Raw genomic sequence first — 14,041 nt, 5'->3', positions numbered from 1 at the left:
TAAGAACAAGCTTTTTGTTATTTTCAGTGATGCTTCATGCAATATGGACAGCACCTCAAGCATTAAGATTGCAAATACAACCACATGTATGTTTTAATTATTCATTCAGGCAGCTCTTCCTTGGCTAATGATTTGAATCTTTTTTTTTTTCCACATGTACTATGCTTTTTTATTTATCTCACATTTCCCAGCTTTTTTCTTCTTTTCTGATTGGCATTAGCATTATTTCTACACCAAATAGGGGTGAAACCTGGAAGATTGTCAGTTTTCTTTCACAAAGACCTCAGCCACATCCAAAACTATGTCCTGGAATTGTTTGAGGAATGTTATTTTTCTGTCAAACAGGAGGAAAAGATAAAAAATGGTTTCGCTAAATGGAATTAACTTTTCTCTCTGAAAGATATCTTGATGATAAACAGGAGTAACAATATTATGTATAAAAGAAGGACTTTGAAGCATTTCCATATGTAAGGCAAAGAAGAATCTTTTTTTTTTTTTTTTTTTTTTTTAATCACTGTTTTACCATAATAACCAGAGAGGTCCAGAGATGTTCAGTGATTCCCCACACTGTTTCAATAAAGCCAGCGTAAGTCAGAAAAGGTATCCATCTTCTGATGCCTGACTCTCTGCTCAGCATGTACTGCTGCAAGCCCTTGCAGTCTCATAACAGCTTGTTCTTGCCTTTGAAGAGTGACTACTTGGAGCTCTGTGACCATGAGAATTTTTAATTATTTATGTGCTTTTTAATCCTTGAGGTTGCATTTTTAAAAATTATTTATAAGACAATCATGCTGCTTCATCTGTAGTTTCAAAATGGTTCAGCTGGCAAGAATGGGACCTGATGGCTTTCTGTATTCATTTTCCTTCACATGAATAACAATGAAGTGCTGGCTGATCCGTATGTCTTCAAACCAAAGGATGAGATTGAGGGTGAGATTGGATTTTTCATGTTACCTGTTGCTAAACACCTTGGAGTAATTCTTCCTTTTTTAAGTACTGCACCCACATCTATCAGTTGAATGAGAACTAAACCATAAACTTCCAGAAACTACCTCAAAAAGAAAGTATACCAATGGTTCTGGCTCTAATTTGGTAGTTGCCACAACCATTCTTGAGCTTTTTTACCTTTTTTATCTCTCTGGTTTATATTCTTTCCTTCAGCTGTTCTATTACAGTGACCTTATAATTTTTAATTTTCCAAAAAGAAGAATTGAAGCAGTCCCCAAATTCCTGCCAGAAAACCTTTCTGAGTTACTGTTTTGTTTGGGATTTTTCTTGACAAGATGACAAATATCTTCAAAATATATTTTTCATTCAAGTTTGTCACAGTTTCAGCATAAATGTTAACATGGTAATAAAAACAAAATTTACACATTGGGAGAGCAGAGATGCTGAATATTTATATACATTTCTGCAATAGTCTTAATAGCATAGCAGTGCAACCACATTTTCAGCCTGAGTAAATGTAATTGTTTCCAATTCAGTCTGCTCACAAGGACTATTTATTCAGCTAATAAAGGTGAGGACACGCAGAACTGCCAGTGACACAGTGTGTGTGAGCGCGCAGCCTGAGGCACCAGCATCGATGACCCTCGCACACGGCTGTTCCCTGGGAACGCCACAGGCGATTTAACGAGCTGGGAGCCGGCGTGCAGAACCAAGAACCGGCGGATACAGCCGGCACACCGCGATCCAGCGGCTCCTTTCCCATGTCAGCCTGCTTTGCCTCGGTGTCCCTGCGGCAGCACAGGCGGGCCCGCAGCGGCCGGGCAGGACAGGACAGACTCGAGCTGCGCCAGGGGACATTCAAGTTGGACACGAGGCGGAATTTTTTCACCGAGAGGGTGATTAGACATTGGAATGGGCTGCGCAGGGATGTGGTGAAGTAGCGGACCCTGGAAGTGTTTAAGAGCGACGGGAGGTGGCGCTGAGTGCCACGGTCTGGCTGACATGGTGGTGCTCGGACACAAGCTGGACTCGAGGAGCAGGGAGATCTTTTCCAACCTGATTTATTCTGTGACTCTCTGACCACTCACCTGCGGGGCTCGGTTTCCCGCTTATTTTAGGAGTGTACGGAGCCCCCGACCCTGCTGAACAGTGGCCGGACGAGAATTCCCATCCCCGGAGGAGCGTTCCCTCAGGGCGGGGCGGGGCGGGGCGGGGCACGCACCGCCCCCTCACGGCCCGCCTTAGCCCCGCCCTTTCCTCTGCTCGCCTCCCATTGGCTCCTCCGCGCCCGCTCTCCGCCAATCCCCGGCCGCGCTGCCTCGCTCATCTCCTTCCCCTTCCCGCGCCCGTAGCCGCCGGCGCGCCGCGAGGCGGGGCCATTAGCTCCGCCCCCTGCGTTAGCTCCGCCCCCGAGCGGACGGACCGGGTGGTGATTGGCCGGCGGGGTGGGGCTGGTGTGAGTGTGGGCGGGGCCGAGCCGGGGCCATGGCCGCGCCGAGGAGTGCTCGGCCCCGCAAGGTGCGTGACGTCCGGGGGGGATGGGGGAGGTCAGTCCTCGTTCGGGGCTCGGTCCTCGTTCGGGGCTCCTCGCCAGAGCCCGGGTGTGCTCGGAGGGGGTGAGGGGGCGTCGGGGATCCCCCCTCGCCGTCCGCGTAACGCCTCCTGCGCGAGGTCGGGCCTTCCGAGGCCGAGCCCGGCTTATGCCGCAGCCACCTGAGGGTGGTCCTGAGGCGCCGTGCGCGGTTCTGGGCCGGCCTCTCTGCCCGAGAGCGGCTCCAGCGGAAGGCAGCGAGGATCGGTGCGGTCTGGAGCATCATCCCTTACGAGGAAAGGCTGAAGGGGCTGTGGGTGTTCAGGCTCGAGAGGGGATGACTGAGAGCGGACCCTACCAGTGTGTCAGAATAGCCGAAAGGGGATGTCGGAGGATGGAGCCAGGCTCTGCTCGGACACGAGGCGGCGGGCATAAACCGATGCACAGGGGGTTCCACCTGAACATGAGGAAGAACAGAGAGGGGGTGTGGAGTCTCCCTCACTGGAGATATCCAGGAACAGGTCAGGATGCAGACCTGTGCCATGTGCTCTGGGATATCACTGCTTGAGCCACTGTGGTCCTTTCCAGGCTCCCCTATGCTGTGATTGTGTTTCTGTGCTGTGTGTTCTGGCCATAGATGATTCTTAAAGTCCCGCAGTTCAGGTCTGTATTTATCAAGCATGGTGTTTCCATTTGAAAGACATTTATACTTCAGCTCTTGGAGAGTCCTTCAGTGAGTGGCTGTGTCTGTAGAATGCTGTGGAAAATAACAAACCATCCTGCTGTCAAGGCATGTTTTGTGAAATGAAACCCATAAGTCTCAGGCCCTACTGGCAGCAGTTGCCCCCTTGGCTTGAGAGCTGTGACTTCCCTTGAACTTATCCACCTTGGCAAAAAGTTTTTGGAGTTGGTAGGCAATAATAGTCTTCAAGTGTTGTGAAAATACTGTGTGAAAATCAAGGTGTATTTCTGTAATCAACAGGCTCTGTCCTCTGGAAGGCTGTCAGGAGCAGTTAAACTAACAAATGGAAGAAATCAGTAAGACCTTATTCACTAATCCTGTTTTAAATTGAGTGTATGTGTGAGCATTTGGGAGTCTTATACTTGTCATACCTCACAACTGAACAAAAAATCCTTGGGTGTGTATGTATAAAACATTTTGAACTGAAAGGTTCTAGGCATCCCATGAACAGACAGGCACAAACTGAATATAAATTTGGCAAATAAAAATACAGATTTCACTCTTAATGTTTCATTTATAAAAGACTGAATATATATAATTACTAGCTGTATGTAAAACTGTTGTGTGGAGACTGAATTCTTCTTTCACAAAAATTGTTTAACATGAGATTGTTTAACATGACATCTGCTTAACATGTTGGTTGCCATGCAAAGTTTACAGAGAGTTATTCTGTTTCATGATGAAATTAATTTTCTTTGGTGTGCTATTATTTAATGAAAGTAAGTTTGGTTTTTTGGGTTTTGTTTCCTTTTTTTTTTTTTTTTTTAAACTTTGTTTCCCATTAAGGAGGTGGTATAAACAGTGAATTTCACTTTTTCAGGTTTGGCTTAAGGAAAGGATGTCATTCTGATGTAGAATTCCATTCCACTGAATCAAACAGTCAGGTAATTAAATGGCTCTTTAATGCAGTCATCCCTGTTATCTAAAGAGAAGGGAAATTAGAATACTTTGAGTAACAGAAGAAAGCCAGATAAATTTAGATCCTAATTAATTTCCACCTGAACCTGAAATTGCTCCTGCAAGGCAAGCAAGAGGATGTCTGTGCTGCGTCTTGCAGGTAGGAGCAAATGGGCTTTGTGTGCAGTGAGTGTGACTGACAGATCTCCTCAAGGCACAGGATACATTGTGCAAACACGAATAAGCTGCTTATGGACAAGGGCTGGCCCTCACAGAAGAGCAGCTGCCCTTGTTAGGTTTTTGTGCTGGAAAGAAAGGGTAGTGTGGGGCAGTGCTGCAGTACTGGTTTTGCTGGTCCTGAGCCAGTTGTCTCCAAAATAAAGTAGGCTGTATTGTTTAAATGTACATAGAAATAAGAATAAAAAACATACATGTGATTAAGATAAAATCCAGCAAATGGACATGGATGCAACAGCACAGTTTAGATGGGGTCTGTGTGTGTTTGCAAACTTTCATGTAATGGCAGAATAGTACATGAGAAATGATACATTTTTGTTGGTTATGAGTTGTTCTTTGTCAGATGGCAGCTTGGGGCAGCACTCACCTCCAAAACAGCATCTTTGTTTACTGAAAGAAAAGTTGTGCTCATTTACTGACTGCAGTGCTCTTTGTGCAGGTTGATACTGTTCATAATGGACTTGACCACTGTGCAGCTTTACTGAAGAATATCTTACAAAAGGAAGCTACAGGTTGTACCTATTGAAAATACAGTTACATTTTTAGGTTTTTTAATACTCTCTTGATTTTTTTTTTTTGTTGACTGCTTTTTTCTTTCAACTAATACTAGGAAGGGAGGCTGTCCATAAACAACCTGGGAAAACAGCTACCTTTAAATTTGCTTCCAAGCCTTTGCTAACCAAAGGAAATACTTCCAAGAAGAAAGGGTTAAAAAGAATCATTACTCCTGCCCCTGTCCAAAAAGAAATTGGTAAGTGGGCTTTCTTAGGCTTGATTTTTGTTCAAGCAACCTTGAAAGACTCCTCAACTTAGTGAGATTCAGCAAGGCTTCAAATAATTGTTGCTGTTTGTTACAGGTTGATCCTGGGTTGGATCCACAAAAGGTTGTATTACTTCCTTTTAGAAACCTTAAATGTTTACTAAGAAATTACTGAAATTGATAAGTGTTTGAATTTCAGGTACAAGGAAGAAAGTTGGGTGTGTTTACAAGTATCAACATCATCAGGTTTATCTGGTAGGCAGTGTGGAGGGGAATGATAATACCCTTTCCCTGTTTCTCTTGGACAGGGGAGCATTGCAGTGCTTGGTCTCAGTTTAGGATCCACAGCTAGAAACTGGTCTGAAGTTCAGTGTCCAGCCAGGCTTTTCTCAAAGAAGGATTTGTGGAAACAGGGAAGTGTGGCCAGAAATGACAAGACCTCAAATGGTATAGTGGCCAAAGCACTGAATAGAAAGGTAGATGGAGTGCTGTCAGCTGAGTTGCTCCCAGGGGAAATATTTCATTTATTGTCATTTCTGCCTCTCTGCCCTCTGTTTCTTCTGTGCAATTTCTAATCCAGTAGGTGAGTGGGGCCTGTAGACAGGTGGATAGCAGAATGCCCACTGGGAATTGTAGGAAGTGAGCATGGAGCTGATAATCTTCCCAGTGCTGTAAAATTACAGAGTTTTAATTATACCTCAGCTGAGGTTTTAAGAATTGCTTTTTAGAACCGACCTTTTGTAGGATTAAGTCTCTGTGCTTCCTTCAAGGACAGCTGCCTGTCCAGCTGGTTTAGGTTGCTCTGTCTGGAAGAAAAAATTGATGGATTCATTTACTGGTGAATCAAAACCTGACTGGAATCCTGGGCCATAGGATCTTTGTGTCTGTTTTCACGGGAGCCTTCCAGAAATCTGCCAGATGATACAATGGGTTTGTGTAGATCAAGAAAACAGGCAACTTCAGCTGGAGTTTTTTGTTATTTTTCTATAGTGCCAATATCAAATAGAAAAGTTGCCTCGTCTACCGCACCTTCTACCGAGAAGGAACTTTGCAGTGCAGCACAGAATCAGATGGTTCAATCAATTCATGGGCCTTGCAGTGAACACTCTCCTGGGGCGTATCAGAAATTGTATGAGCATGTGCAAACTCAGATGTCTCTGATGACTGGCCAACCCCCACAGAAGAGCAAGGAAATTCCTGTTGTAACTCCTTGTCCTACCTCAAACCAGGGTTAGTGGACCTATTCGTGTGGAATCAACTATTTAACTGCATAAGTTTTGTCCACTGATCTGAGTGTTGTTTTCTTTTAGGATGTCAAAATGTTACAGCTTTGAATTATCAGTTACATACCTCCACATCAGCACTGTCCCTGCAGCATTCAGCTAATCCCTCATCCACTCAGTCAGTAAGTAAAAGTTTAATTCTCACTATCAATAAACATTGAATTAGCACTGCCTATTTATTTATACATTTCCCTGTGTCAGTTTTCCTAATAACCTTCCTTTAAAAAAATGGTGTATTTCAAACTGTAGTGATGCACAGAGAAAACACTGCTGTTCTAAACACATTTTATGTAGGCACCAAAAAATGAAATTAGAGGCATTTCAACTGGCTGCCTAGGGAATTCTGTAATGGACAGCAAACATGGAAAGTGCAGGAAATTATTGATTACTGTTAATTGCATTCTCAGTAATGCACACTAGGATCATTAACCAACTCCTGATGGAAGAACTCATATATCATATGGAGCTTTCCCTGCCAATGATCAAGGCAATTATTTCTTCAGACATGCTGTGTCATCTTAGAGCCACATGTTAAAATGCCTGTGTATTTCAGGGTATAGAATAGAGGTGATGGAGAATACCAGCTGCCACCTCAGGAAATGTGGCAAAGGGCTTGAATCTGTAAACCTGCAGACTTACCTTCCATCTGCAGGCACTCCTTGTGTAGCTAGTGATGACCTTGACTTTTAAAATTTCGTCTACTCAAAATACTAAAAGGTAACAGTATTGTCCTTTATATTTCTTTTCTTCCCTGTTCTGCTTGGATTCAAGAAACTGCTGAGGTTTTTTCATTACAGAACAATGTAAAAGAACTGTGCTTTAATGTTGCAATAACATTAAAGATAATCTAAATCAGATATACATTTTAAGTGCTCCTTATTATACAGGAAAAGTATTCCATTATTAATTTGTAGTAGTTCTTATAATTAGCATAGAGGGAACAAGTCTACATTGAGTCAGATAAGGGTGGTGCTGTTTGAGGTTTTTCTCCTAAAGATTTAAAAATCATGTTAGCTTTTTGTTTAATTAGAATATGTTTTATGCAGGGTGTTCCTGTAGACAGTGCCAATGAATGTGTGCCAGAGGTGGGTGGACCTGTGGTTTGCCCAGTGGTTTCTGGTGCACAAACACAGTCTGGAGCTGCTCTTCCTGGTGTGATCCCTCATACAGCACCAGGAGCATCAACCCCTTCAGTGCCTGCATTAATCCCAACATCTTCTGCCAGAGAGATGGCCCCAAGCCAAGAGCAGCAGATCAAAGAAGCAGATCTGATGTGGTGCATGCAAGCCCTGTTACAGTCCCATGAAATGCTGAATGGCAGGGCTGAGCAGAGGGGCCATCACCACTGTCCAGCAAAATGTGATGGCTCATGTGACACAGAGGAGGACACTCCTGAAGAGCACAGTGAGGACATGGGCAGTGAAGAAGATGAGTTGGATGTACTTGACGTGTCTCCAGTGAAAGATACAAGCTGTAAGACAAGTTATGTGAAGAAAGTTCTGAAATCTAGAAAAGAAAGTCCAGAAGAAACAGCCCATAAAGTTAGGACTGTAAAGTATCTTTTGGGTGAGCTCAGAGCACTGGTAACAGATCAAGGTGAGGACATTTTCATTGTGCAGTAGAGTTATTACATACAAATAACACAAGAGCTCAACTAAAGGAGTGAGCACTTCAGTTTCTGAAAGTTGTATGTGTCAGATGATATGTGACATCTTACTGTGGTTTTTCACAACTGTAAAACCTTCAGGATTCACTCCGGATAAATATTAATTTATTTTTGTAATATTTTAGTATTATCCTGACAGTAAGATAAAGGTTGTTGTTATTCCATTTACAGAGCTTTCCCCTGCGAAGGGTTCTGGTGTGGGCAGGTTGCAATAGCAGTCCCACCAAGGCTGGTTGGAAAGATGGTGGGTGGTGTTTTATTGAGGATGTGAAGCATAGTTTTCATACTCAAGCTTAACAATTTTAAATAAATATAGTTGAAGATTAAGTTTTCTTGGTTGGGGGGGGTTGGGAAAAACCCCAGATACTATTAAATCACTTTGCAGATTGCCTAATCATATTGAAGATATTATTTATATTACAGATTTATAGGTTTATGGAGTCTCCTTTTCCCCTCACTTCTTGCAGGCGACTCAGAAATGCTGAGGTTGATGAGTGAAATCGAGGGCTCTGTGTCCCTGCTCCCAGCTGTAGTGGGAAGTAGGAACATCCAGGCTGAAATAGCCCTGGCCTTGCAGCCCCTGCGGAGTGAGAACGCCCAGCTGCGCAGGTGGGGAGCTCCTCAGGGAGCCTCTGCTTACTGCTCCTAGAGCAGCTTTACTGCTCTGCTTTAAATTGCCTTTGTTAAGGCTCTTGTCTGTGCGATAGCTATGAATTAGAAAGTGTGCTGGGGTAAGGCTGCATACTTTGAAAAGCAGTAATTAACACATAGCATGACTTTGGTATTTTAGTGCTATCAGTTACCTCCTGATGGGGCCTTTGTCTGGGTGGGGTCAATGCATCACTCTGAAGACTGCACTACCAAGAGAGTTAGCCTGCTCATATTCTTTTAGTAGTTTCTTCTGAAAGGTAGAAGTGTCTCTCGTTTCAGGGGGTTCTCACATAACTGGGTAGCATTTACTTCAGAAGAGGGTTACATACCAGGTATTTACCAGATACTTGGGAAGGAGCTTTTGTGTTGAATAAGTACCAGAATGTAAGAAAAATGTGTTATTAAGACTTTATCTTTCTGCAGTATTTCCTGACATTTAATTCCCAAAAGCAATTTCTCACCAAACTAATTTAAAGTGCAGTCCTTTTGAGTGTATTCTAATACATCTGAATTTATGCTTTTTCACAATTCACATTTAGGAGACTAAGAATATTAAACCAGCAACTTAGGGAACAAGAAAGCAGTGAGAAGACATCTGGACAGAGCTGCAACTATGAATGTAAAGTACCAATAATGTTTCTTGATAGCAGTATATTTTTTAAAACTTACTACAATAAATATTATAATTTTTTATTTATGTATCTGTAGTTTCATGTATCTATATGTATTGTAGCCTTAGTAATAGCTGAACTAAGTGGGTCTAATGCTGCAACTGCATTTGCATGTACAGTTGGGCCTTTTTAGACTCCACATAGTAGGATTTGGCTCTTCAGCTGCCAAGCAGATTATTTTTCCTTATGTGCCTTTTAAAATGGAGATCACTGATTAAATAATTAAGAAGAAAGCTTGAGTTTTATCTTGCTAAAAGAAACTAAACAAGCAGAAAAAAAACCTCCTGTCTGTAACCAAAATTCATATTACCAAGATTATTTAAAAACTTAGTTTGGTTTAGAAATTCAAGCTACCACACAAAACACTTGAACATTTTATGTTTTACTTTTGGTAGTGGTTTCTTTGCAGTCCTTGAATATGATGCTCCAGAGTCAATTGAAAGAATCGCAGAAAGGCCTTGATTCACTGCAGGCTAAAAATGAAGAACTACTGAAAATAATAGAAAGTCAGAAAGAAGAAAATAAACATCTTGCAAAAAGTATTCAAGATAAAGAAGAAGAATTGCTAGAAAACAAACAGCATTATGACATTCATTCCACCAAGCTCAGGATTGGTGCGTGTTTTCAATTTGCTTATTCATTGTTTAGCATTTTGAAAGTTAAAAGAAATAATTATGGAAGTTCTTGTTGGCATTTCAGAAGTGGAAGAGGCATTAGGAACTGTGAAGAGCCTTCAGTTTAAGCTGGAAGCTTCAGAGAAAGAAAATAAGATTTTGGGCATTACATTACGTCAGCGTGATGCAGAAGTTAAGAGACTGAGGGAATTAACCAGGTACTATTGGCTAAGCTTTATTTTGGCCTCCTGACATTATTTTTCATTTTTAAAATCTTTCCTCTTTCTTTTTCTTGGGGGTTTGGTTTTTTTTTTTTTTCATCCTGTGGGTTATTGTAGTCTGAGTATCTTGGTGGTGGGAGGTCACATGAATTAAAACTTCTCTTTGCAGTTCGTTTTGTTACAGTGCTGCTATAACTTTGTTTTGAAGCAGAGTTGTCACATTCCTTGAGTTCTGTGGTAAAGTAAAATACTATCTGCCATAACTTAGATGAAGTCTTTACTCCTAATAGCAGATCTGCCAGTAAGAACTGTTGCTGTGAAGTTATTTTATCTTGCCCTTTTATGCTGAAAATAGTGGCAGGCTGGGAGATACAAATAGCTTTTTGCAGATGCGCAGTGGTTTGTGTATGCAATTGCTTTGGACATATTGTGCAGAGGAAACAAAACCGTCATCTGTCATGTTTATAGTTGGGACTGATTGGAACAGCAGAATATTTTGAATAGGCATTTCAAACTCTTCAGTAGTTTAGACACTTGTGTGACTGCTGTGCTGTCCACCAGGTGGTGGTAGAATGATGTCATAGCACACGTGTGTGTGTATGTGTGTGTGTGTATGTGTATTCTAGAGACATAAACATCTAAACATTCATCTCTTAAATAGAAAGAGCAGTAAGTTAGAAGAATTTTTTTCTTTTATTTTTTTTTTCATTCAGGTGCAATGGGAAGAATAATTCAGAAAACCTTTCTTAGTGTCTTAGTGATTTTGGTAACTACTTCTATCAACCTTGTAACAGTTTCTTGGCATCAATTTATTTCATCTTGTGCTGCTCAAAGCAGGTACACCAGGAATAATCTGGAGAATTTCATTGGGTTGTGCTGTTTTTGTTACTTTTTAGCCCCACTGAGCTGAAGAAGAATTCAAAAAATTTGGAATTGGTTCACATTTGTACTGCATTTTATAACACTATCTAGAAAGTGCATGCAACTTTGCCACAGCCTGATTAATCTAATTCTTTGTTTCCATAGAAAGGTTTTTAACTATTTTTTTTTTAGTGACTGATTTTGAATCTGTCTGGTTGATTTTACCCTAACAGAACCTTGCAGGGCAGCATGGCCAAGCTTCTGTCTGACCTCACAGGGGACAACGTTAGACCCAAACCTGAAAAAGCTCTCTCAAAGTCTCTTTTGGAAGACCATGAAAAGCAGATGCAACCTGAGCTGTTTCCTGGGAGTACTTCAGTAATGACTTACCTTAAAACATTAGAAATGGATCATATTTTGATAGATACGGATCTTCAGTTCTCAAATAAAATTGGAGAAGTAGAAATGCAAAATCTGTCCTATGAAAAGTTTGCTGCTGAAGGAAGTAAAATTAACAGTACAGTCACAGAAGAACGAACATCAGCTCCCAGAGGACCACCAGCTCCATTGAAGCAAGATGCAGAAGCAGGGAGTGATTCTGGCACTTTGCTAGATGACCAAACAAAGCTGGATGAGACAATTTATATTCCACTGACTAGCAGTGCCTCTAAAAAACAGCAGCCAGTCTCTGGAAGAAGTGGTGTGCTACCCCAGAGCAGAGGGGCTTGTCAGAGGCTGGATTACCACTGTGAGTTCCCAAGCTCTGTGCAGCAGTATGGATGTAAGGATCCACCTCTACTGGATAGATTAAGTGCTGGGTACAGTGTGAAAAAGACTGTGGAAAACACACTTGAGGATACAGGGGATAAAGCGAAGCCAGAAGGGGACAAAGGCCAAGTGAGACCCAGAGGCATTGCAAATGGGGCTGCAAAAGATTTCCTGGATAAACCAGACCAGCCTCAGCCTGGTGCATACCCTCGTGCATCTATGCCATTTCCAACAGGGATTTCTCAGAAAACAGGCAGTAAAGCAGCTGATTGTAGTTGCATTTCATTGGATGATTTCTCAGGGAGGTCTGACTGGAGCATATCTTCTTTCTCAACATTTACTTCTCGAGATGAAGAGGACTTTAAAAATAGCTTAGCAGCCTTGGATGCCAACATAGCCAGGTTACAAAGGACTCTGCAAAGTAACATTAGGAAACAATGAGTGTGAGAAGGCAAAATGGGCTGCAGCTATTTGGATAAATTAAGTTTTTCTGAAATATATTAAGTATGGTACTGATACGTATATTTGTATGTAACAACTTGTTCCTGGCTGTCTCAATTATGGATAGAATTTGTTCCTCATTAGGCTGTGGTGCTGTTCCCTTTCGTGTGTACAACTTGAAATAACTGGCTTTTTATATAAAATAGAAATGGCTTTTTTAATGATGACTTGGTTTTATACTCTTTACTTGCGAAATTAAATGTACCTGTTTACTTGTGGTTTTTTTCCTTCCCCAAAGAACTGTAAGGTGCTGTCCATGAGCAAGAGGTTCCACAGGCAGAGGCCAGGGAGGAGCTAGTTGCAGAGCAGTTCTGCAGGAATGCTGAGAGTTACAGTTGCTAAGCCAGGATCGTGCTATTCCAAAAATAAAGGCAGCCATCAATATGGGATTTTTAGTGTATGATATATCCTGTGAAATACATGAAACAATCCTTTTTCACTCACCACTGATAAAACTATTTTCTCTTTGGAGCATTGTACTTGAGGAAAGGAGTTGATGAAGTGGAGAGTCCAGACAAGGGCAAGAAAAGGATCAGCAAAGCTCCATTGCTTTCTACAGTTCTGTTATAGGGCATGCTTTTTACAAATGTTTGCTTTTTTATCTAAAGTAAAAGGGAATGTAGTACCAGTGGATAAACACAGAACAAAAGATGCTGAGGAACAGAAGCAGCAGAGCTGACACAAAGGAGACAAATGAGGCTTTAGCTGAGAGCTGGCAAACCAGTGCAGTTAGGAAAGCACCAGAATACACAGCCTGAGGAAGGCATGGAAATTCTACAGTTGTTGAGGTGTCAAACATCTCTTGGACTTTAATAGAGAGAGTCTGGACTGAATCACTCGAATTGGCTCTCACAGGAATGGGAGTGGAGCAGGGAATGATTCCAGCCTGTTGTTCTCCCTGACAGGCTTTCCCATATCTCAGTCTCAAGAATATGTATGATGTGTTTAGGTTACAGGTAGAGGAAGGTACCACTGCTACCATTCCATGCCTCTTACACCCTCAGCAATGCTTCAGAGCTGTTTTTCAGGGAAAATACCTTTGGAAAAAGAACAGAAGTATAAAGACCTGAGTTTAAGGCTGCTGTTTCTGCAGAATTGCCTATCATTTTTTTCCTAGAAAACACTGTCCTTCCTGGCACTCTTTGCTTGTATGTTTCCATGTAGGAGTAAAGTCCCTCATGGTTATCTGCTTGTGTGGACACATTTTAAAGTTAGGACACTGTCCATGCATTGTGCTGGGGAGCAGCTCTGTGATTATTTTAGTTACTGGTAACTGAGTCATACAAAGGTATGAAGAGAACACACACTACAGAAGATGCCAACTGGCACTCCTGCTTTGAAAAAGGAAAGTTAGACTAAATAGTGACTTCAGTCATTTAGAATGCTTTTAAGGCTTGGCCTGGATTTCTCAGTATTCTCCACACTCATTGTGCTCAGATTCAAAATAAGGTTGATGGTATGAAAGTGAACAGGTTTTAATTAAGTATTTACAAGCAGTTTCAGTGCAGAAGCTAAACAAGATTTAAACAATTATGGTGTGGGTGAAAGATAAGCTACAATAAATTCTAATCGTTAGAACTCACAAGAAACCTGAAAAAAGATGGGAAGAATAATATTCACTAGTAGACAACTCATTCAATTTCCTCCTTTCAGCCAAGACTTTCTCCCTTTGAAGGAGGGTATTCCTCCT

General features: G+C 41.8%; 1 protein-coding gene across 4 annotated transcripts; it reads left to right on the top strand.

Annotated features, from left to right (window-relative positions):
- The first annotated feature begins 2,421 nt into the window (after positions 1 to 2,421).
- Positions 2,422 to 13,683, top strand: CCDC14 (coiled-coil domain containing 14). Of its 4 annotated transcripts, XM_066190276.1 has the most exons (13): positions 2,422 to 2,466; positions 3,462 to 3,517; positions 4,042 to 4,105; positions 4,795 to 4,867; positions 4,966 to 5,106; positions 6,106 to 6,345; positions 6,426 to 6,520; positions 7,445 to 7,994; positions 8,532 to 8,673; positions 9,255 to 9,334; positions 9,782 to 10,000; positions 10,086 to 10,218; positions 11,316 to 13,683. In XM_066190276.1, exons 1-13 carry the CDS (start codon positions 2,434 to 2,436, stop codon positions 12,289 to 12,291), a joined length of 2,802 nt encoding a protein of 933 aa, XP_066046373.1. In that variant the 5' UTR covers positions 2,422 to 2,433; the 3' UTR covers positions 12,292 to 13,683. The 4 variants fall into 4 exon arrangements, with proteins under 4 accessions (XP_066046373.1, XP_066046374.1, XP_066046375.1 ...); XM_066190277.1 differs by lacking the exon at positions 6,106 to 6,345 and having other exon boundaries at positions 11,316 to 13,682; XM_066190278.1 differs by lacking the exons at positions 2,422 to 2,466; positions 3,462 to 3,517; positions 4,042 to 4,105; positions 4,795 to 4,867; positions 4,966 to 5,106 and adding an exon at positions 5,218 to 5,239 and having other exon boundaries at positions 11,316 to 13,681.
- The last annotated feature ends 358 nt before the right edge of the window (positions 13,684 to 14,041 follow it).

This window comes from Chamaea fasciata, unplaced genomic scaffold (genome assembly GCF_029207755.1).
Source record: "Chamaea fasciata isolate MVZ Bird 193981 ecotype frontalis unplaced genomic scaffold, bChaFas1.0.hap1 SCAF_8, whole genome shotgun sequence".
In the NCBI taxonomy this organism is placed as follows: domain Eukaryota; kingdom Metazoa; phylum Chordata; class Aves; order Passeriformes; family Sylviidae; genus Chamaea; species Chamaea fasciata.
Note: the sequence above shows the minus strand (reverse complement) of the source record. Positions and strands in the feature narration are given on the sequence as shown.

Excerpts from the sequence above, each read along its gene's own strand:
- CCDC14 (XM_066190276.1), top strand. The coding sequence starts at position 2,434 with ATGGCCGCGCCGAGGAGTGCTCGGCCCCGCAAG. Across the intron at positions 7,995-8,531 it reads AGCACTGGTAACAGATCAAG|GCGACTCAGAAATGCTGAGG; the intron begins GTGAGGACATTT and ends CACTTCTTGCAG. Across the intron at positions 8,674-9,254 it reads GAGAACGCCCAGCTGCGCAG|GAGACTAAGAATATTAAACC; the intron begins GTGGGGAGCTCC and ends ATTCACATTTAG.